Source organism: Temnothorax nylanderi, unplaced genomic scaffold (assembly GCF_030848795.1).
Source record: "Temnothorax nylanderi isolate EJ_2023f unplaced genomic scaffold, tnyl_v1.0 TNYL_tig0028_pilon, whole genome shotgun sequence".
Classification (NCBI taxonomy): Eukaryota; Metazoa; Arthropoda; class Insecta; order Hymenoptera; family Formicidae; genus Temnothorax; species Temnothorax nylanderi.
This window is the reverse complement of record NW_027249090.1, coordinates 1,166,882-1,190,790: the sequence shown is the minus strand read 5'-3', so window position 1 is coordinate 1,190,790 and position 23,909 is coordinate 1,166,882. Positions and strand designations below refer to the sequence as shown.

Below are 23,909 nucleotides of genomic sequence, written 5' to 3'. Positions count from 1 at the left end.
CTGAAACTGTTGCTGTTTTGCCACGTCTTGTCTTTTAATTAACAATTGACCGATAAGTAACACGATTTTTTACTTGTATCACTAATGAAGCTATATTCATGCAAAAAAAATGGCATTAAGATAATGTCAAATTATAATGTCAATATTATACAAATTAAACTAAAGTATCAAAGCTGCACAAATTTTTATCTTATTATACGACATTTAATCGATTGATAACGAGAGAGGGAGGAGACTCAAAAAGAGATTGAGTGAATGACATATATGTCTCGTGCCAAAAAATTGTATTAAACTTTTTATTTTATTATCTGAAATTTTGAGCGGTTGACCAGGCTCCTTTCGATTTATACAATCTTTCGTTTTAAACGTGTCGTTCTTAATACATCCCTAGTCGACGCGCCGACCGTAAAACAATGTACTTCGTAACGACAGGATCGCCGGTGTGTCTTGTTCTTCGCGCCTGCATCTTCTTCCTGTTTTTATCTTCGCTGCCTCTTCGTGTTTGCGGCGGTCGCGCGCTCATCGAAGACGCTATTAAATTCAACGCCACGCCACGCCGCGTCGCGACGATAACGCGCGCTTCGTCTCGTCCGCTTAAACCTATATCTACCATTCCTCTCTCGCACACGCAGGGGATTGACACATTGAGAATCCCGCACCGTCATCCCGCTGCCATTTTACGTTAACTCGTCTTCGATTTTTCTCCATCAATGCATGAATAAAACACGACACACGCAAATAAAAACATGTTTAAAAAAGGAAACAAGTTTGTATAACTTTTTTTTTATGTAGGTACTATATAAACCGACGAAAGTTTAAAAATAAAAAGTCTTTTAAAAATATTACAATTTTAAATGTTAGCGTCTCTAGATCATCGGCACATGTTTTAACGTGACTCGGTTAAATCATTTGTAGTCGATTTTCCTTCAGAAAAATATTGTGAGACCATTACACATTTTTAAATTTCCATAAAATTAACGTTAGAGATTTCTGTTCCGATTTATTTTTATTAGCTCAAAATTATTTTAAAATAAGGCGCATTTCGAGTAAACAACGTTTCTTCAATATTTTCACATTATTGCAAAATATAATTCAATGAAGCAATCGTCTCTTGTCAACCTGATCTCTGCTGGCTGTAAAATGTGTGCCGATAATTCAGGGACACCCTATATACACCGGTAGGAGCGGATAGGATCGGTCTGAACCTGATGTGCCAGCGTAGGGTTATCTCTTCTCGTTAAAATGTATATACGCCAGTCTCCTCGCATTTTCTTACTACACACGCGACAATATACGCGATTTTTGACAGATATACGTGCAATATCTTCGGTTTTCTGTTTCTATCGCACAGATAATTGCATTCATATAATCTGGACCAGCCCGCACGCACCTTTCGTTCCTCTCGTTCTCAATCCCCATGGTTTTCGTTTGTTATAAATATTGGCGTTGGTAAGAATAGCGATATAGTTAATGGCAATTTCACATACACATGTGTCGCATACGCGTAACTACCGCTATGTATGCACGTATGCGTTTTACGACTGGCAAAACGTATCTTCTTTTCGCCGTTAGAATTAATTGATCCGATGAACTCTGTCGCCCCGTTCTTATAAAGACACTCTCCTCGTAAAGTTATCTTCATGTGCGTATAGAATTTCAGCGACAAACAACCTCGGAGGGTCTTCGTTCTCTCAGATATATCAAGATCGCCGCGAATCAATCATGTATAATACTTAGAGATCTTTTAAAGATTTCGTTCCTTTAACGTTCATTATTTTACTACCACGTTTCGACCAAAAGTCAAGTATTCAAAATAAAAGTATTGTGCTAATGATGGGATGTGCAATGGACAGGATGCAGATTAAATGGAAAAGCTTGACGCGCGATGAAATCTGAAGAGATTTATTCCTGAAATTGGAATCAGTATAATTTTGGTGAGTTCCAATTTCGTTGGTGTAGGAACGGAAGTCTCCATATTTATTCGTGACAAATATCTATATATAACTGACATAAAATATATTTCTTTACGTTCATAGTATTGAACTCATCAAGATTATATCGATTTCTGGTTAAACGATGGTCTCGATGATATTCGATGATGGAATTGCATTACTGCTGATAAACAATTCCGATGACACGGCAAATGACGGCGATCGCACTAAATGGAACACAAGTTATTTTGTTTTAGCGTTAACGTTTATTTGAACAATTTAACGTAACGTCACTGTTAATCAGCAGTTACAATGATGATCATGACGATGAGATTTAATAATGTTGTTGAAATGAAAGAATCTTGGAAAACATTCACGAGCGTGTGGTGATCATCGAGGTAACAACGGCGATCGTCGCGGATAATCCACAACGTGTTTAGGAACCGGAAACGGATACGGACGAGGATTTCTTTGGACGATCTTCGCTACTGCGACTCGTTGGATTCGTCGTAGGGCGGATTGTTTCGCATCAACCTATTTTTATCCATCGATCAATCGAATATTCGAGGGCGGCCAACCACCTGAAATAATAGGAAAAAATTATTTGCGATGTGCATTAATAATAAGAAAAATAAATATTAAAAAATTTCATTAAGTTTTACGATTTTACGAGAAAAATAATATTACGTTTGCATACGAAGAAATAAACGTGTCGCATTTAGACGTCAAATAAGACGAAAATTATCAACAGTCTGCATGTTATTTACCGTTTCTTATCCATTTCTGATTCGCTAGCGAAGATATAACTTCTCTGCGTCGGATCCGGTGGTTGCAACTCAAAAGCGTGCTTTCTGCCGCCGGAACTCGGAGCGCTGCTATGTACCCTAAAACCGTGCAGACACGCCACGCCGAACGCTTTGTCGGCATTGGCGTCATCGTAGAAATATAGCGCGGCGTCCTTCAGCACGCAATATCGTCTGGACCAGCCGGTGGGCGAGGACGTTTTCCGCGCGTGTTCCTGTTGTTTGTTCAAATACCCGAAACAATCTGGCCTTTGAATAGCGCACGCAGCCATCTCTCTCATTCTTAGCGAAGAGTCCAGCCAAGTGTCAATCTGAGAATGACATTGAGTAGTCATTTTAAAGAAAAATTTTGACTAAAAAATGAGAAAAAATAAAATGAGAAAGTTCATTTTAAAAATGTTGAAATAACATCGTATATTTGCAGATATTTCAACAATATATTTAATATAATATATATTTTCAAGTTAAAGTAGCCGAAAAGAAATTAAATAGCTCATATGTAACGATTCACTTTGCGTACCTGATCGTTCCTTTCGACAGCTTCGCGTATTACCGTCATCCATCGAGCTGCCGCTTCTTCGGTATCGGCCGCCAGTCGTAGCGTCGGAGCACCCTTTTTCTTTATCGCGAAACTGTGCACTCTCAATTCAGGCGTCTGCTCCACATCGTACTTGAGGAGCATTACCGCTCCCACCGGTTGCGAATCCTATTACGATTAATGCACTTTAAGTAGAAAGCTGACTCTTGGCTTGCGTAAATTGATCCTCGACGCTCTCCACTTCAAATTTTCGAAATTACATTCATATCCTATTTCTTACTTCTAAATTAAAAAAAAAATACTTTATTTTACTTTTGATTAAATCTACATATTTGAGGATATTCCTTTTAAATCGATTATCGATTAACCTATGTCGATTTACTGTTTCATCAAAGAGCTATGTTTTAAAGACCGACAAAAAATCAGCGCGCAGTTTAATGAGTTTGCAAGAAATACACGAAAATTCACACAATATTATCATTATTCTACTAAAAGATCTATTTCGAACCATAAATTTCTCTCTAATTAATTGATATTTCTTTTGTTACGATTTCACAGAAATTCTTTACGTAGATATTAGCATGCACAGCCACGCTATAACCCAGTGAACAAGACGTCCTAAAGATATCTGAAAGATTCCAATTTAGAAAATATGTTGCATTATCCGATAATGGCTTTTAATAGAATCCGTTTCTCGTACGTAAAATGTGATGAGTGCGGTGGTATACGAGAACGATATGTATAAGTCACGATACGGGACAATTTGTATTATATCGTAGAGTCCACTTTTATAATGAAGTGGCATATACTTTAGGATTGATAGTATATTAATTACTACAAGCAATCGATAGCTCTCTTCTTTCTATATTTTTCTTAATTATACCCAGACAATACGTATGTCTAAAAAAACGTCTAAAAGACATCTAAAAACGTCTTAAAATAATGTTTTAAAGACATCTATACGATAATCTCCAAGATGTTATTTATCAGGAGTTTAGACATCTTAAAGACGTCGTAAAGTCGTCTATCCGATAGTTCCTTAAGACGTCTTGGAAATTTTAAGGCCGTCTTTCAAACATCTTTATGACTGCTTATTGTTCACTGGGTTACACTATGAATTTGCTTGTACTTTTCAAAGTTAGAACTGATAAGTTTCGCTTACCGAGTCAGTCTTGTAGCAATACAGGCAGTTGTCACGACGAAGAGCGAACCACCGTCGAACCCACTTTTCCGCGCACGACGACGTGGATTTTCTCCACAAGTACCCCGAGCAAAGTGGTGCCTCTTCAGCGCTCTCCTTCGCTCCGGTGCGCGCAACGCGCGGCGCCAATACGTTGCAGGTTCTTGCGACTTCTAATTCCAGAATGTCCGGGCCGGAGTGCGCCATTCTTACGACTTCCGAATGCGTGGACTCTATGACGTTTCTGCCGTTCACCGACATGATGATGTCGCCAATCTCGAGACCGGAACTCTCCGCGGGTGTGTCTGGCTCGATCGCGGAAACCACCACGGGCCTTGAGCCATGAATGCGGAATCCGAACTCGCCGCCAGCTTCGCGTTTCACAGTTACCCTCTTGTCGCTCTCTGCAATTATAAAGTATAACTACAGCTTTTTTCGCATAAACACAAAGACATAAAAAAATTCCTTTGAGAAATCCTTTGCAAGAAATTATCTCTTATATTTTTAGAAAATTTTACATTACAAAATTTAAAATAACAAATATATTATATATTTTTCACTAGATTTATAAGAAAATATGTATGCATTTTTTAAAATGCAAGATAAATGTACGGATCTTTTTACCAACTTGATAGTAATACGCTACTTATTTAACACTTAAAATTAGAAGAAAACTTAACTAATTAACTTAGAAGAAACTTAACTAATCTCAAATTTCTATAACTGTTTTATATTTTTATGTAATATTTCTATTTTTATTACATATTACAAGCTTGCTTACATTTATATTAGTTTATGGAAGAAAACATTACGTTTCCTTTACCATGATTTCGTACAAAAGATTAATACGTTTTAATTCCTCTCAGTAGCATTTATGCAAATCCGAGCCCACTGGATGCATTATATTTAGACGCATTTAATATACGCGAACAAAGGGAATCGTACGTGAAGTGGTTTAAATTGTTAAGCATCGCGCTTTACAGCCACGCTATACGCGGTATCGAGTGACGTACCCACGAGAATAGGGCGACACGATTATGTCGACGCGAGCACAATCGGGCAAGTAAATCGGTCGCTCTAGATCAGAAAGGGCCGAAGCGGAAGAAAAATGGATCGGCGATGGCACGCGACGTAGACGTTCCACGCAAAAAGGCGCGTCAGCGTGCGCTACAAACGTAATCGACCATATTTAGAGCCCCCAGACCTTTTCCTTCGTAATACAGAGGTGACTCTGGTCGCCATCGTGCCCCGCCATCGTGCCGCTTTTATTTTTGCGCCATTGCAGGCTTTATCCATTTTAGTCCTCGCTTTGATCATGAACGTGAAAGACGCTGGAAAAAGCGCGACTTGATCGTGCGCGCGAAGTTCATCATATACGGCATCATAAGCACTGCCGGATGCGGATATACATAGAGACAATGATAAAGTGGTGGTGTGTAATATCCCATGTACTCTCCTCACCCCCCCCCCCCCCCAGGTTCACCGTACGTCCGTCTATGAATGCTCTAATTCATTTAAGGCCGATTTAAAAAGAAAAAATGTCGGGGCACCAATAATGCCACAGCCATAAATGTCAGTAACGCCAAGTTTTATCAATGAATTAGGTTCTCTTACGATACGCGAGCTATACTAGATACTTGGTGACGGCAGATGCCACTGATTGAGACATCCAAACCGCGTCTCGACGATTCTTGGCCGACGTTCGATTGTCGTCAGTGTACACCTTTCAACTTTTGTATCGAGATATAGCATCGTTGCTACTAGATATTTGTGTCGCCGTTAATTTGGCGCCAGACAGTGTTGCATATGAATAGAAATTAAGCCATAAATACACATTATCTCTGCAGTCTCCAAGTAGTTGTAACACTCTCTAGGCAGCGCGCAGCGTATTAATTATAATTAAGTATTACTGTCGCGAGACTGAGAAGTTCACTTCCACAAAATAGTTGTTTAAAAGAAAGAATATTTTCCTGTATCTTTTTGCACACATATTATTTTACAGAAACATTTTCTAGAATAAATATTACCGATTGTAGCATATCGATTTAACTTTAGTATGATTTGTATATTGTAAAGTTTCAGTTTTTTGACGACCTAGCGATAAATCTGACGATGAGGAACATCGAAACGTGTCAGGTACCTGATATTAAATGTCATTCATCATGATCGATCGACCCAGCTGCCGTTTTTACTCCTTTTTTTCCGAAACATTTTTTTCTATCTGTGAAAATAAAACTTCATCCCGTTACCTGTTGTCGTCGCGCCAAATCTCGCCAGAGCCTGACCCTCCCTACACCAGACTCTGAGCATGCATTTAAGCAGCTCCTCCAGAGCTTGTTTCAATGTCACGTCCTTGTCCATTTCCGCCGTGCACTCGGAACCCGCGGAGTTGCACACCATTGTCGATTGTCAATGAAACAAATTCGCGGCAGTAGGAGATTTATCGCTCGCGAGCTGCCTCCTCCCCTCGTTGCTCCACTTCCTCGGTGTCGAAGAGAGAAACGCTTCTTTCACCGCGTCTTCGGTCGGAAAACGGGGTGCTTGCGACAAACTCGAGGATGAACTCGCGGATGTACACAGAAAACGGTGGATTCGCGAAGACGATGCCTCGAGCCAGCGGCCTCGTGGAATGCGACTCGGCGCCCTGACCCACTGACTGCCAGCCAAAAGCTCCTTCTTCAAGTCACCGCCCCGCCGGTCCCCTCGACCCCCTGGTACTCTTGTGCGCTCCCGCGGTTCGCGAGCGCCGGCCGCTGCCGCTGCGCTTCTCCGTCGTCTTCGCGCGCGGGCACAAATCACTTCTCCCCTTAACTTCGTCTTCCTTCTCCGCCACGGACGTGCCGGACTTAACGTCTCGCTCGACGGCTGCTCGGGTGGATTATATTTAGACGACGGAGTATTACGCGGTGCTTATTTAAAGAATCGGGAAGAACGCCTCTCTCCCTCTGTACCCGCCTTTCTCTCTTTGCCCATGCCTTTTTCTGCTTATTGTCGTGACCTAATTCTTTTCCCTTCTTTTCTCGCCCTCTTAATTTCACTCTCTGTGCCTCCTGCCCTCGCTCTCTCTTTCTCTTCGCAATTTAAATATTCTTGAATATTTATAACAGCTCGCTTTGCAGTTTGCACTCACAGTTGTGCATATAATGTTATGGAAGGAATTTTATTATAATCCTTATTTCTCTGCAAAATCCTCGATTTATATTGTGTTATGCTCTGTAATCTGATTGTCTTCAGGATAACTATGTCAGATTATTGAAATAAATTTTATTTAACTTTCTGACATCATAAATCCACTTGTTTACCCTTCACACATTTCCTCTATCTCGCGTCATTTACCCTCCCTTTCCTTCTTTTCTTCCTCCATTTCTTTTTCGCTTTATCTTGCCCCCGTTAGCTCGGTATCTAACTTTTTCTGTTGACGGCAGATGTATCGCAGAATGTTTTCGCCAGACGGTTTAAGAACATTCTTCGGCGATGCGTGAATCGGCGTTGAAGCGGCACGTTTGCGCCGCGTCGGACGTCATCCGTCGAATGATCTCACGACGTAGAGATTTTGGAATGCGGCTTAAGAATTTCTAACATAGACACGAACGATTATAGAACAGCTGTGCACCGATAAAACCGTGATTAACGATTGTGCTAATAGACGCCTCATGAGTTTACACTTAAAAGATTAACATTTGGAAAGTTTACGTGATTTATGTGGCTTTAAACTGCAGCTATAAAGATATAAAACAGCTTTACTCTTTGTTATCATTTCTCTTAAATGTTTTGCAGATGTTTTTCACCTGGGCTATTATTTTTAGAAGATTCTTCTCAGCTTCCTCGTAAAAAGGAAATTTCGAATTTTTTACGAAGTGATCGATTATAGAGTAACGAAATTAATATGAGAAGTACGATAAGAATTTGACGTCGAATTTCAAATTAATGAAAAAGAATTTTTTCAATCCACTTACCGAAACATTTCGTTTGCATCCTCTTGTACATCTCACCGCTGCTTTTTCGATGTACCATCCTATGCGTGGCCGCCTCATATCTCTTCTTAAAAATCTTCTCGCTCTCCGTGGATTCTTGAGAGTCTCGTCGGTCCTTATAGACACTATCCTCGTCGTCACCGTCTCTGCTGTCAGGTCTTCTCCATACGTGACTTTCCTCGAGATCCCCGATATAAATCCATTCGCTGCTTAAGTACGGTTCCACGTAAGTGTCCTCGTCTTCTCTTCCTGTCATTAAGACAAAAAAATGTATTACAAAACAAATATATTATTCGTTAAATATTTGACACTCATACTTTATTCTAACTACATTTATAATTTTATAAAGAAAAAAATATGAAATTTTGTATTATTTCAAAGCAATTGAAGTAAAAGGTAATTAAGTGAAATATAATTCAGCAAATGATGTGTACACATTTTATTTTATTTCTTGTCTATAATACATATTTACCTGTAAGAATCTCCATGCTGGCATCAGTACTTCGAGCTTGCAATCTTCTCCTGCCTGTATCGTCGATCGAACCTCTGCTTCCTGGCCGGGGGGTGGCTCTCTCCTCCGATTTGGCTCGAATATCCGATCTACCGGCATTGCTACGGCGATGTCTACGATCCCCTCGATCTTCCGATCTGTACCTTTTGTCGAACTTCTTGTACAACCGATGTCCTGTAACGTGCTTGGAAGCCGTTCTGTGTCCTTCCGGGGAGTCCGCAAAACCTGCCGGTGGTCGAACGATCTCTTCCGACACCTCGGGAGTGAAGCAACAGGAGGGCACACACGATAGAGAAAGAAGGCAGATAGATGGACAGAGTAGATCGAAAGAAGTTCTACTTTTGCATTCATATTTAATCTCATGTTCTTCGTGCGATCGAGCATTTACGGCATTGGAAATCAATAGAAACGTATAGATGCTTACAGCTCACAATATTAAAGTTTAAAAATCTTTTAAATATCTATCTTTAAAGAAACTATGGAATTTATTTCAGTTAAGTACAAAGTGTGGAAGAAAAATAGCGCAACGGATTGACATTTTTATGACTATTAAGATATGTGTAAAAATTTGTTTAAAGAAATTATGTAAGCTTCACACATGTTTTTATCTTAAACACATATAATTTTACTTTTATTTAAAAATAATACTTGTACAATATAACATATTGAAAAATATGTTAAAGTTAATTTCAAAGGTAGAGCACAAGTTATACGCTTTCTCTCTATGCACTACTCATCTATACAACTTATTAATATATCAAGCAAAAAAATTGTTTGTGTAATTAATGCTAAAGGAGCAAGCTACAAGAAATAAATAAAACCTTTAAAGATACAAAGATAACTATTCAGAGAGTGACTACGACATTTAAAAATCTCAAAAATATAATAATAAAATAATGAAATAAAAAATAATAATAAAATGATTTTCGTGATTACGTCAGTTTAGAAAATTGCAGAAATTATATTGATAACAGATACACTTCGCATATCTTTTATGCACAATAAAATCTAATTTAACACTACGATAAAGTTGCAGAAATATTTTAGATGCATTCTACGTTTATACTTCTAGTTTTTATTTTAAAAAATTGTTGCGAGCAAGCTTCCGACCGTAAGCAAATATGGTATAATGTCACTAAATCTTATTAACTCTTTGCATTTAAAATTTTCTCTTATCCGTTAGAGTGTTAGACAATCTAAAATAATTCTTACAAATACATTATTAACGTTGCATAGATAAAAAATGCAATTAGAAAGAGCTAAGCGACATAAAATTGAACGTATTCCCTTTTAGGCAGCGTGTTCGAATGACGAAACAATTGCCCCTCGCAAAGAGGTCATCCCGGAGCAAAGGATTAAAGTAAAAGACAAATGAATAATGCACGATAAGCAATATATCACCTCTCTGCCACAATGGTGACAGTGCGCGGCGTCCAAAGCGGCGACCGAAATGCAAGGCTGATCGGCGCTCTCGCTGTAAAAGACACTGTCGCTGCCCGGGCTGACGGATCTCAGCGATTCCGCCGACATTGCTTTCAGTCTCGCCTCCGGACTTTGTGCCTCCACAACGAACGCTCGCATGCCGTTATGCGCTGGACTACGATAACGGCCGGGACTCAGGCGACTGGCGCAAACTATGTCGTCCGCGACGCGGGACTTCCTTCGCGGTAAACTGCCCGTTAACGCCGCGTTCTTATCCTGCAACGCGATTATTTATAGAGATATAGGGTGCGCAATGAAGAAAGAAAGAGAGTTACGAATTTTTTTTCCGTTAATAAAAAAATGACGAAGTATCGAATTATACATTGGCGTGCGTTATGCTTACCTCATTGCTGCGTCTTCTGGTAGAAATATAACCACTGGTCTTTCTCCTCGGGCTTTCCCTGGTCCGACGATGCCTCCCGCTCTCCGCACCCTCCCGATGCATGTGATGATGGTGATAATGATGCATGTGATAATGATGACTGCAGCTCGAATCGTCGGACGTCGGCGCATGTGGACCGTCCTCGGTTTGCTCTATTCTCCACTCCTCCTTCTGAGGACTTCTGAGCACTTGTTGTTGTTGTTGCTGTTGTTGTTGCTGCTGCTGCAGTTGCGCCGACTGTTGCACGGGGTCCCGTTTTCTGTTATTCCGATGAGGACTTCGTGCTGACGTTGGCTTGCCGCGCGACCTGTGGCGGTGACTAGGCGTCGGACTGACCTCGACGTTCTCCGGATATACCGGTTCCACGGGGTGCTCCAGTTCGACGGTGCTCGACGTTGCTGTTCCGAGAAAGTCCAAGCTGAAGGTTTTCTTCTTTCGTCGGCGTTCCTCTTCGCTCCACATACGAACGTCAGGTGGCGATTCGGCGTAACCTCCGGACGACGACCGATGACCCTCCTGTCGAAATATAATAATAAATCCTTTCTGACTAATAAAAACTTGATATGCTTTTTTACAGTTAGGAGCAATTTGATCATATCTTCGAACTTTTCGCAAATTTGAATAAAAATGTTTTTGTAAGTTTATATAATTTTGAAAACTTACGTCTCGATCCAATTCAGTCTCCGAGGTATGTCCGCTGTGTGGAGCGACTTGCTCTGCAGCATTATTCGGATCCACCATCGCGTCCTTTAGGTCGTAGCTACCTGAACTACTGCTGCTGCTAGACCTTATTGCCGGTGGAGGTAGTTCTAATCCAAATGCGATTTCCGCTTCTTCTAAAATTGGCGGCGGACTACACGGCTCCTCGATAACAGCCTAATGACATAAAATGCAAATACAGTTTAACTTAAAATTTTTTCTGTTAAAAAAATTTGCGACAAAATTCTGTTGCATAGTTAAGTTTAAATGAATTTTATCAAAATTCATGGGGAAGATTAAAGTTTAAATTATATCAGTAATATAAGTTGAAAATTATTAAAGTTTTAAGTCTATTTTGTTTTAAAAGTATCTTTTAAGAAAATAATTAACAAATTTGCCAAAGGCGGCAAAGAATTAAGAAGCAACGTGTAGTTATTAACGTATAGTTATTAAAGCGATTATCTTGCGAATTTATCTAAACATTATTTAATTCGGATAACATCCCGCCGAAATAACCGACAAAATTAAAGCGTAAATTAATTTGCGTAGAGCGTAGAACGTTTACCTCGCTTCTCGCCAGGCTGTAAATTGAACTTGCGCTTTCGAAGGAGCTGCCCTCCGCGGTCGCGGTGGTCGAAGCGGGCGCCGACGCCGCAGCGCTGGACGTCTGCGGTGGCCTCGACCAGGAACTGGTCGTGGCGGACGTGCCTGTAGTGGTCCCGGTTTCCGTAGAAGTATTGGCAGTGACGTAATCCTCGGAGGTCTCAGAAATATCAGTGTTGGTGCGTCCGCCCGAGTCGGTCCTAGCCAGACTCAGACCAAACTCGCTCGACGACTGCGACTGAGGCTGAGACAACGGCGGACCTGGACTCGCGCGGCGTAATCCACTTCTCGGTCGGCCGTTACTCGCGGAAATAGACGATTCGATACTGGGAAGAGGAACATAAACTTTAATCGAGATGTGTGGAGGAAAAGATCTAAGGAAAAAGCGGAGTACTGCAATGTTGTGGGATAAATTATGTACATTGATTGTGGCGTTACTAAGGAAAAAATATATACATTTGATGATAACATGTTTCTTAAGGGAAGGAACGTGATCTCTCTTCGTTGCTACAAAGTCCCTAGTCACGTATCCGCTGTGTGTATTGCGAATTGCGATATTGGGAGATTATAATGGTACTTTTCAACGTTTTATTATATAAATACAAAATAAAAAATCAACAATCAAATATGAAGTAAGTATAAATGGTAATTGGAATGATTATTACTGTTGAAAGGCTAAGAAAAAGAATGTTTACAAAATTATGTACATAATCTCAAAAAGATTACAATACATTGCACTATATTATTTATAGTGCATTTATAAATTTTTGGGAATAATGAACCTCGAGCAAACATCATCCTGCAAATTCTATATTCAATATGTAGTATTTTTTGAAAATTATAAAAAGTGATTCCATAGAAATTTTTAACAATTTTTCTATATTAATATTCTTTTATAGATAGAATAAGTGATATATCAATTATTGAAATTATTATCTATCATTTTATTTGTATTGCAGGAACATATGTCCGCTCAAATGCATTAATTTATGTATAATTAAATATTTTAAGATGCATGTTCTCTCTAAAGATGATTTATCAAAAATACTAAATTCAAAATGTAAGGAACTACTACGAAACCAGATCAGAATGTGTTTTAGCCTTACATATCGTACGCATAAAAATGTGCTGTTGTCGATACATCATTGTAGTAAATTTGTTGAAACTGTACCGGTAACAGATCTTGTATTCTGCAAGAACGTCTGCAAAAAGTATCTCCTATAAGTAAAGTAATTTCGCAACAGAGAGTGCCGACACGAAAATCTCTTTTGATGTCTTTTTATCAGAGTATCGGATTTATTGCTCCGTATATATATCCAATAATTTTAACATTCTCAACCGCGAGATTCTCCTAAAACGAATTATCGTAGCTTACCTTGGTGTGAGTGTTTGCACCGGAGTGGCTGGTTCCAGACGTATTCTCGGACTCGGCGGGCAAGGTTCCACCTCGTCTTCCACGTCCAGAGCCTCGGTGTCCATTGAGGAACGTTGTTGATGTTGCAAAAGCAGGAGATGTCTTCTCCTTGTGGATGGCGTCAGTAGAGCTAACGAATCAACTTGGAGAACCGTCGCTTGCGACTCGTTCCATATTCCGTCGCTGTGGTCCCTGGTCACATCGTTCGTTAGAGAATCGCTCGACGCGAACGGTGAGGTCGCCTGGCCGATATTGGTACCAGCGATGTCGGCCCCGGTACTAAAAGCAGGCGGATAGACCGCGGCGTGCAGTAAGGCGCAGGTGGGCAACGAATCGTCCTTCGGAGTCTGCGAGATCCTTCGTGTTGCTAAAAAATATTATTAGTTATATATACATATAGTACCAGGCTTTCCTCATTAATGCAACGTAAGTGGACATTACTGCGTAACAATACACACTTGCTGCTGCCGTTGGCGATGTAGGTGACGTTGGAAGTGATCTAGGAAGCATAAAATCATCTGACGATTGACCTTGTACACCATCCTCGAGGGATACGCTTCTTTTTCGAAAGAGACCCCGACGTATTAGATTTTCATGGAATTCCTAAAAAGATGTAATTATTTTATAAAAATCTTATTGGATGTTTGATTGCAATAAATTTCGGTTTACAAAATATGTTCCGGAATGTTTACCTCTTCGTGATGATCCTCGTGAGGCGAGAGGCTTCGTAACAAGGACAGATCCTCGGGTGTCGAGGAAAATTGGACGGGTGCACTGATAGTTCTGCCCCAAGGATCCTCCTGATTCCTCCTGCATGTGTGAGGATAACTCGGATCACTGCTTTCTCCAATGAGTTCGCGTCTCTCGACGCGAATTTCGCCATCGGAGAAGGTCTTCTGGAGAGGAAGAAATCTTCGAGTGGGCTCCGAAATCCGGCTGAGAAGCGCCCGAGCATCTGGCGACACCGGTGCCGGTTTGAAATTTATAAAAATCTCCTGATCGTCTATATCGAGGGATTTACGATGTTGATGACACTGAAACGGGACACATAATAGATTATTTACCCTATTCTTTATCGATTTAATGAAATGATATTCATAATTGGTTATCGGTGCTTTATATCAAATTAAATATAAAAAATTAAATATAAAAATGTACAAGATTTTACACTTCACCCTCGGCAGATTAAAAAGCTCTTCAGAAAATATAAAAATACTTACTTATGTCGAAATACTTACAACGCCGATAGGAACGAGCGCGATATCTCCATTTGGCAAGGTTTCCTCGACGACGACGGTGGTGATGGAGGGAAGTGGTGGTGGCGTTGTTGAAATGAGAAAGGGTGACCTCGGTGGCTCTTCACTTTGAGTCCTATGAAGCGGTTCGTGTTCAGTTTCCTCTTTCGCTGGCGTACCGGTCTGGCCACCAAGCGGCGTCCCTAACTGTCCAGCTTCCGAGTAACTTTTGGTTAATTTTCTGCCGTTGAAAACACCGTTCGTTTGAGCGCCCTGCGAAACCATCTTGACGCGATGGATGGTTCTGGGACTGAGAGTCACCGGAAGCACCCGGCGGAACATTGGTGGGAGCTCGGTCTGCGTCGCTTGAGTTTTCATGGCACCGCGTTTAGGTGGTTTCTCTACAACAAATAAAAAGCTACACATCGACCGAACTACGCGAATCGAGATCCGTAAACTGTAGAGAAAGTTTGTCGACACTCATTATAGCAAGCTTGCGAAAAGCTGTTTTATATATAAATCGGCTTTAATTAGCTTTAAATAAGTTTTAATTAGTTTTAAGTACTTCATGCTTTAAATACTTGAATAAAGTAGAAGTAATATTTCTGTATAAAATAATGTCTTATTGAAGTCATCAGTTCATAAACAAAGAATTCGTAAATAAAATTATGCAAATTTTATAAAAAGAAGATTATAACTTCAAACTTGTCAAAAGATTTGTGGTGGCCGCGTGTGCCCCTACCGGGATATGGCACCACACTAATTAATCGCGTTTTCTCACGAGTGTTCGACCGTGCCGACTTAAGTATAGTATAAACAAATTTGACAACGTCAAATTGCCCTGATCGACACTCTCACCAACAATTTCATCGGACGACAAGAGTTAGGCGGGCATATTGTGGAGTGGCACCATCGCGACTCGCAGAGAGTCGCATGGTATTTTTGGGGACGCATCCTTTACATAACATCATTATATCCAACCATACACTCCTCTCCATCATCATCATTTACGATCGACATTGACATACGTATTTCCAAAGATTAAAATAGAATTAAAATAAATTTTAGTGGTTTATTACGTTTCTATTTAATATTTTTTGATATATAGTAATAGAAATCTATTTCGCAACAAGTCAAATGTATTTGTTCTTCGCTCTTTTATTTTATTTTGAAGAGTTTTATCATAGTTCTTTGATCCACGTTAGTTCTAGCTTGTAGCGAGCTTTGCCGGTCACGAGTAAATAGCTTTAACTACTTTCCCTACATAATCTATGATACTTGGCTTGGGATCAAAATAACGCGACGATGTGGATCATCCGTGCGCAGTTGCTGCACAGTATGGAATCTCAGATTAAATCTCAATAAACTAATAATTTATCTTTAACTGAACCAAGCATTAATATTGTATTTATAATTTTTACAAATATTTTCTATTCTTATAATTTATACGTATATATGTATGTAAAAAGAAATTATGCAATCATCATTGTGCGATACACGACTTACCAAGTACAAGAACACGTGGCTCAACCCCAGGATAAGGATGCGCTAAGGGCAAGGACGAAGGCAGTATAGTATTCTGCATAGTCGGCTGCGAGTCTATGAGACGTTCCGGATTATGTGGCCTCGGAGGGCTTATGTTCCTTGGAACTTCGAACGATGTGAGCGTGTGCGATCTCGCGAAGCTCACATGTTTCGCCTTTGGTGTTATTTGTATCGCCGTCATGGAGCCAGGAGGAGGAGGTATTGGTGGTAATACTGGCCGTGGACCTTCCAGCTTCGTAGATTCTTCGTCCTCCGGGACCCAAGTATACCTATTGTGATAGAAAGTTAGACTGTCAAGTTATACTATTAAACAATAATTTACTATCCTCTATGACGATATCTCAATTAATATCTGCAATCTGAAGCTGAATGCTTTTATCTAAATATCTAAAGCGTTTCAGTTCAATTCATTATCACTTTAGATTATTCGCGTTAATTCAATCTTGATTAAAATGACCGCTGCATTTTTATGAAATTCTTGTAATTGATATATGGTAATAGTAATTAAATTTTCTCAATTATTTTAAAAATATACCGTCGTTAATAATGGAAATTAAGTGAACTAAATGGAAAATACGTTATTAAGTGATTGTTCTATATATAGGTCATACATTTGCAAATACGGTTCGATTACACGCGTTACGGATGTATCGTGAGGGAAATAGAATGACAACGTGTCATTCTGTCGATGAACAGATGACCCTCTTATATAAACATGTGTATATTATACATCAATTTTGAAAATACGACGCTACTGGAAAAAGATAATTTTTATTGTAAAATAATCACGTGAAAAATAAATGAATAAACAGAAAAATTAATAAGCTTAACGTAAGATCGTTAGCACGGGACTATATTTATGTGATCACATCATTATCTATTAGCTTCAGATTTTTTTTCCGCATATTCTGCACATACACAGCGATCTTGCGCGTGACCATAATTTTTTAATCGACCGCTTTCCGTTGACCTTAAAAAGCTGATAAAGGGGCGGTGCAGCACTCATGCTAATCAGAAATAAACCCAACCCTAGACAATATACTATGAGGAGACCACGGAAGGCTTTACACGTAACAGTCGATGGAACACTGTGTGCTACATAAATATCGTTTTTATAAGGTCTATGTAAAACCGTAGAAGATGCCCGGATCAATATAAGCATAAAGATAAATTTCCGGATAAGACTTCTTTGCTATACCGATTGTATCAAAAAGTGCGCTTCGTCGTTACAGATTTTTCAACAAAAATTTATAAACAGATTTTTCCAGCGAAATTACATTATTTTCTTAAAAACAATATTTTCAATAAATTTTACATTTCCAACTTCTTATTTGTATTGTAGGCAAAAAGATGAAAGTTTTTTTCCTCTTGTTAGATTTCAACTTCGTTACCCTTACATGCTCCTCGTTTGCACTGCGACACGCCTTTCGATCAATTACGTTACTAAAGTCTTTATCGATAAATCGATTAGTAGATACATTCTAAACGCGTCTCGACGGAGTAATTTGCCCCAAATATCCGAAGCACTTGGCTGCCAAATAGTCGGAGGTAATATCGCTCTTCGCAGGTGTCGATCTCGTGTACGCAAGTATAGTATGCGTACATACGGTGACTACCATAATTAGTAAAACAAATAAGTCGTATTTGATTTAAAAAATATATAGCTTCGTACATAAATCTATATCGTGTTTGCTAACATGTAATTGTAAAATCGTCATCGGAGACGTGCAGTTCCAAATATCGCGATATTTGTAAATTAACAAATGTATTGCCATCAGTTTTTCAAAGTGGTGCTTTTAAAATTTGAATTTCTCGGCTTGTCGACTCTTTGAGAAATTACGATCGTTTTTCGCGTTCAGTATCCGAACGGAAGAAGTCCATCACCGCGAGAAAGATCGATCTGTCTTCTTACTCACCTTTTCGGATCGGGCACAGTGCAAAACGATCTCGGGCGCCGTCTGAAGTAGGAACTCTCGATCCAGTCCGCCTCGTCCTCAAGGTCGTACCGCGACAGACCGCGGGAGTAGGTCGGATAAGGCTGACGGTACATAATTTGGAGGGGCCTTCGGGGATAGGGCGCGTCGCAGAGGTTCTCGTCGCTGGGGACGCTACGCACGCACGCCGACAGGATGGAATTTCTGGTGGAGGTGCACGGCGACGGTCCCCTCGTGGACAGGCATCCGAAGAAACCGCCGCCGGACTTCTCGACGGCGTCCAACTGCCGGCTGGTGATGCAGTATTGCTCCTTGATGTCCTCGCGCGAGTACAACGGCGTCGCGCGACGATCCCACGAGTCCATAACGCCACCAGGACCGCCGAAGCCGCCGTGCAGGTCTACCTGCGTGGAGACGTCCACCTGTCGCAAACAGGCGCGATTATATTCCCGGAAACGCAGCCGGAGAACGATTCCGACGGGTATAGCGGACGTTGATTGACGCGCCGAGCGAGATCTATGCGGATGTGATAGGAGTAAGCATTTCAAAGGAATCGCTGCACGAGACTACTGATTTGTATAGCTTACTGATAGGTGATTTTGGCGATAGTGCTTACTAAAGCTCGAATATAATTTTGCACTGAAAATTGTAAACAAAAAAGTTGTACCGAAATTGTGTGTTCCGAAATGAAAAGCTAACTGAGATAACGCGATGAGAAGTAAATTAATGGCTATCAAATGCTGTTAAGGAAACTTTTTCAATGAAATGGAATTACTGCGAACACGCAGATTTGTCATTTTTATTTGTGTTATTACTTTTCTGAATTACTAGAAATGCAATTATAAAGTAAATGCAACATTATAAAGTTTTCATATTTTTACTTTTAATCTGTTCACAACGCGCAACGCTACGATTAAAATTCAGATATTGCACTGGGATATTAGTTAATCGAAATTATTTCCGATCAAGAAACAAGATCTCTCAGATGTAAAACATTTATTGGCATATAATATTAAGCATATGTATATTAAATTTCCAGTAAAAACTTTCTGGAAATGTGATATTCAATACTCAAAGTACCGGTTTAAAAAGTTATGGATGTGTATATGATGAAACATGAAATCACATTTGTAAAAAAAGAGAAAACAAAATGTTCTCGTGCGGGGCAGCATTGTCTTCCGTAGGGCAGTTAAAAATTGTATCGCTCTTCGATCGAGTACGGTAAACTGCTTCATTCATTGAAGTTCCATAGCTATACGCGGCTCATTGTGTCGAGCTACGTTATCGGAAATCGCAATAGTCACGGCATTAAACTTCTGTAATTTCCCGGACTTCATTACCGTTCTTGCATTATTCCTTTCCTAAGCATGGAGTTCCGCTATCTTCTGCCCGCGCCATGGCGATGGCATTGTAGCCGTCTAATGTCTATCGTATTATCAGTTTCCGGTAACAAGATTCGTTCGGGTTTGTTCTCCGTTTAGTAGAGATCAACGAGACGGACGGAGGGAAACGTTTCAGCCGTCGTCAAACGAAGAGCGTTTCTCTCGAGGAGACTGACCTACATTCAGTTGCAGGAAACGGATTTTGAAGCGCGAGCAATGTCCTCATTCTCCAAGGATGAGAAGATGATTAGAGAATAATATTACTAGTACAACCGAGAAGGAAGCTTGTCGTATTGATCGTTGCAGCATTAATGTATTTTTCTAATTAATTAGAAAATATTGGTAAACAAGAATTGTTGTTGGTTTAAATGTTGTTGTTAGTAAATGTACACATACTTAAACACACAGATAAGCATATAGAAACGGTAAAGATGTATAATGAATAACAGTAGAACAAAATAGACTGTATACAGAAGGAAGCATACTTATCCTTAAAAACTTTTTTCCTCAAAGATGGTTAAAAGATATACAACAATAATAAGTGAAACAGGACTGTTATGATATATCAATTAGAGAGAAAAATGCCATTTACGATCTTTTGGTTGGATCTTTTGGTAGCCTAATAATAATATTGTGTGAATATTGTATACTTTTTCTGAATTCATTGTCAGTAAACTGTGCGCCGATATTTTTTCAGTTTTTAAAAGACACACTGTAAGGAATTCATTGTGAAAAATATCATCCCAGCTAGGGTTCGAACTTGGAACCACCCTCATTCTATGACGGGCGTTCAGGTTCGAATCCTGGCTGAGGTAATATTATTTTATTATAATAAATTATTTACAGTGATTAAATAAGGATGCTTATTAGCATCAAAATTTAAATCGACTATCGATTTAAGTATGTGGATACACTGTTCCAATTATAGGAACTGTGTTTTAAAGACCGACAAAAAATTGGCGCACAGTTTACTGATTGTGAGGTCGGAAAAAGTACACAGCATTCGCACAATATTATTATTAGGCTACCAAGATCCAGCCACGGATCGTAAATGACATTTTTCTCTCTAATAAAAGATATACATTGTTCCAATAAATTTATTTATTAGTTAACAAAATATTTTAAATATTACAAGTAATGAATAAGCTCAAGTTTATCTGCCAGCGATTGATCATCTGATTACAGAGCGGCAAACGCGATTAATGAACTTTAATTAAACAAACAGCTATGACTTTTCTTTTTTTCACAGCTATACTATGAAATGAACGAAGACATAAAATAAGACTTGCATAAAATAAAAATTTTGTTTGATTTACATAATATGATGATATCGATGTGTTGCATAACATATTTTATTTGTAACACAAACGTATATCACGGTTATAAAGCTGTTGTGTGGGCTACAATAAATCAAGTTCTAAATACTTTGCTCTACTGTATGAATAACGATCCCATAAATCATGAATTAAAAGCGAACAAGAAAACTCTCGCGAGCTGTGTAAAAGTAAAGCTGAAATACTTTCGGCGTGTTTCACGACCATCTATTTATTTATATTTGTCTCTCTCTCTCTCTCTCTCTCTCTCTCGATCTTATTTCTTATTATTTGCAATACGCGTTTCATCTTTAGAATGAATAACATTCGAGAAGTGTCGCGAAGGAAAAAGACGGATGTCGTTTTGGAAAGGATCAGCCATACAGCTCAACCGACCCGATGTTCCAGCAGTTGAACATACATCACGTTCTCCCCACGCATAAACATGTCTATCATTGAAACGGGGATCTCGATGATACCTGGGGATGATAAACGGGTGTCGTTCTGCCGACAGCATTGGCATCTCCCCGCATAGCAGGCGGCATGCTCGCGGAGGCCGTGGGCAGATTCCTCGGGTTCATGGCGATCTCGGGACCGGGATGGATCCTCCTGACACCCGCCGGACCACCGGCGGGTGCCACGCTCGGTGCCTTCACCATCCTGGGCCGCACCCCGCGCGATCACACCGACTGGCTGCGAAAAAACGGCCGCGAACACGCACACCAGCTGGCCTATCGATCTAGCCCGCTTTTTCCCTCTTAAAACGAGAGAAATTGTCCTACTCTCGGTGCCCCGGGGGTGAACCGAGAGGATCCCGCGAGCCAGCCAGCCTCTCCTCGTAGACTATCTCGTCGGCGCGTCTCGCGCCCGCAGGACCTTCATGATCGCGCGAGCGGGACGACGGGTCCCACCACCCGACGATGTCCTTACGCGGCACTGGCGCGTCGACGGATTCGCGGTAAATCTGTCGTCGGCCGACTCCTGGCGATTGATACGTGCCGCGGTGGACCCGACAACGACGAGCGCGACGGCGGCGATGGTGACGACCACCGCGACGACGACGTTGGCATACGTCGGACACGACCGAAGCGACGCGTCTCGGTGGTCCTCGCGAGAACGCGAGGGATGACGAGCTCTCCCCTACGGGTTGGAAGAGACGCGACGTCGGGGTGCGCGTGCTGGTGCGAGGAAGAGCGCGTGATACGAGAAGGGTAGATACGGGAGAGACAGGGTGGAAGAGAAGCGGCGACGTGATACGGATAGAGGGGGATGAATGGAGGGAGCGTGGTAGCGTGGGAGAAATTGAAACGGGGGGAGAGAAAATCATAGCGGATGTTCGCGGCGAAAGAGGGATGATGATGACGGGGGTATAGCTGACGCGGTGGGGGTATTTGTAACCTTCGTTACTCTCGACTCGTGTATTCGCTTTGTGAGCCGCACGGCACGTTCTCCTCTCCGTCAAGCGTATTAATACCGTGATATTTATCCGTGTCTCGTTTAATGCCGATAGGGTGAACGTCATTGCAAATAGTTCTTCCCCGATTATTTTTACACGGCGGTGAACTCTGTCGAACTAATTAACGACAATCGCGATTATTCTACCGAAAAATATATGGGAAGTTCTCGATTCTCTGTCGTAGCCGATAAAACATCACAGCCGGAGTGAATAATTCATCTTTTCGTGTTATCCAAGATTGGTTGAAGGCGCCAAATGTTTGATAAAGTGATCGGATTAATTAATCCATGTTGATTTGAAACATTTATTAGTACATAATAATTCATGTACAATTATATAATATCCATATTTACTAAAAATATTTAAGATTAATTATAGAATATTAATTATAAAATGTTATTATATTAATTATAAAGTTGTTCAATTTTTTTCTTATTTATAATATGCTGTATATGTTGACCTCTCTATCTATGTATCCTTAAGGTTTTAAAACATTTAATTACCACAGGACATCCTAACGTTAAAATATCATATGGTAATAAATAATTAGGTGAACGTGGTAATCAGGCTAATAACATTGTCGCTGAATCAAAGGTAAACCAGGAAACGAACGAGAGAATTGTTCCGTTGCGCGGGCACGTGTGCATATGGGACAATGGCATTAGCTGAGAGAAAAGATAAAAAAGCGACATGTTAAACATACTGTAGTAGAACTGGCACGTCGCGGCGATGAATGAGGTGGCCGCGCGGAAAGGGGATGACGGCGGTAAGGGTAGAGGGAGCGAGATAAACGAGATGACACAGTTGCAATATTGAAAAGACAAGCCGGACGCGTGTTGGCACGGCGGAATGAAACAAATATGACGTCATAGACGGACGCCGTCCTTAAAGCTGCGACGCCCACGTTTTGCGACGTACATGCGCGCGGATGTACCGACGCCTACGATTATGAGATGAGCGAAGAAGAGAAGAGAAGAAAGGAAGGAGAAACGAAGAAAGAAAGAGAGAGAGAGAGAGAGATAATAAGAAAGAGGAGGGAGGAGGGAGAAGAAGAGAAGAGTACAAGACCGGCCACGTCGAGACTAGATGGAGCTCCTGCACATCCTTCTGCCGTCACCCTCTTTGTTGCGGGATCGGAACTACCCTCTGTTCAAGCGACTAAGTATTTTGGTCGACATAATTTTAATCGGATAATCGAATTTTTATCCTATTATCTTTTTCGTTGAATTATTGATGTGTTTAATTGTTTAAATTTTTAGCCTTATTTTTATAGTATATTTCAACAATATTTTAATTCAACGTTTATTCATCCAGTTTATAAATCTTTCTGAACTTTGCACCAAGTTAATGCCACTGTTTTCATGTTTGTTAATCTTATAAATTGAAAATTTTGTTAATCAAAATTGATTCCAAAAGTAAAATTTGTGTATATATTATCGTATATTTATTACACATTATTGTATGTTTATATATGTAGATTTATACATTATGTAAATGTTTTTGAAGCATCCTGTATACGTATTTGTA

General features: G+C 40.3%; 1 protein-coding gene across 2 annotated transcripts; it reads right to left on the bottom strand.

The window, feature by feature from the left end:
* Positions 1-282: 282 nt before the first annotated feature.
* Positions 283-22,007, bottom strand: LOC139770301 (uncharacterized). Of its 2 annotated transcripts, XM_071702180.1 has the most exons (18): positions 21,406-22,007; positions 18,214-18,653; positions 16,259-16,566; positions 14,756-15,153; positions 14,210-14,551; positions 13,976-14,120; positions 13,479-13,884; positions 13,210-13,305; positions 12,066-12,429; positions 11,465-11,677; positions 10,763-11,317; positions 10,339-10,635; positions 8,899-9,193; positions 8,409-8,675; positions 4,435-4,856; positions 3,255-3,440; positions 2,699-3,045; positions 283-2,512 (listed from the first exon to the last, which is right to left on the bottom strand). In XM_071702180.1, the coding sequence occupies exons 1-18, from the start codon at positions 21,583-21,585 to the stop codon at positions 2,461-2,463; spliced, it is 5,313 nt and encodes a 1,770-aa protein (XP_071558281.1). In that variant the 5' UTR covers positions 21,586-22,007; the 3' UTR covers positions 283-2,460. The 2 variants fall into 2 exon arrangements, with proteins under 2 accessions (XP_071558281.1, XP_071558282.1); XM_071702181.1 differs by lacking the exon at positions 13,210-13,305.
* Positions 22,008-23,909: the final 1,902 nt, after the last annotated feature.

Excerpts from the sequence above, each read along its gene's own strand:
- LOC139770301 (XM_071702180.1), bottom strand. The coding sequence starts at position 21,585 with ATGGTGAAGGCACCGAGCGTGGCACCCGCCGGTGGTCCGGCGGGTGTC. Across the intron at positions 14,121-14,209 it reads ACGAGGATCATCACGAAGAG|GAATTCCATGAAAATCTAAT; the intron begins GTAAACATTCCG and ends ACATCTTTTTAG. Across the intron at positions 3,046-3,254 it reads CTGTCGAAAGGAACGATCAG|ATTGACACTTGGCTGGACTC; the intron begins GTACGCAAAGTG and ends TGTCATTCTCAG.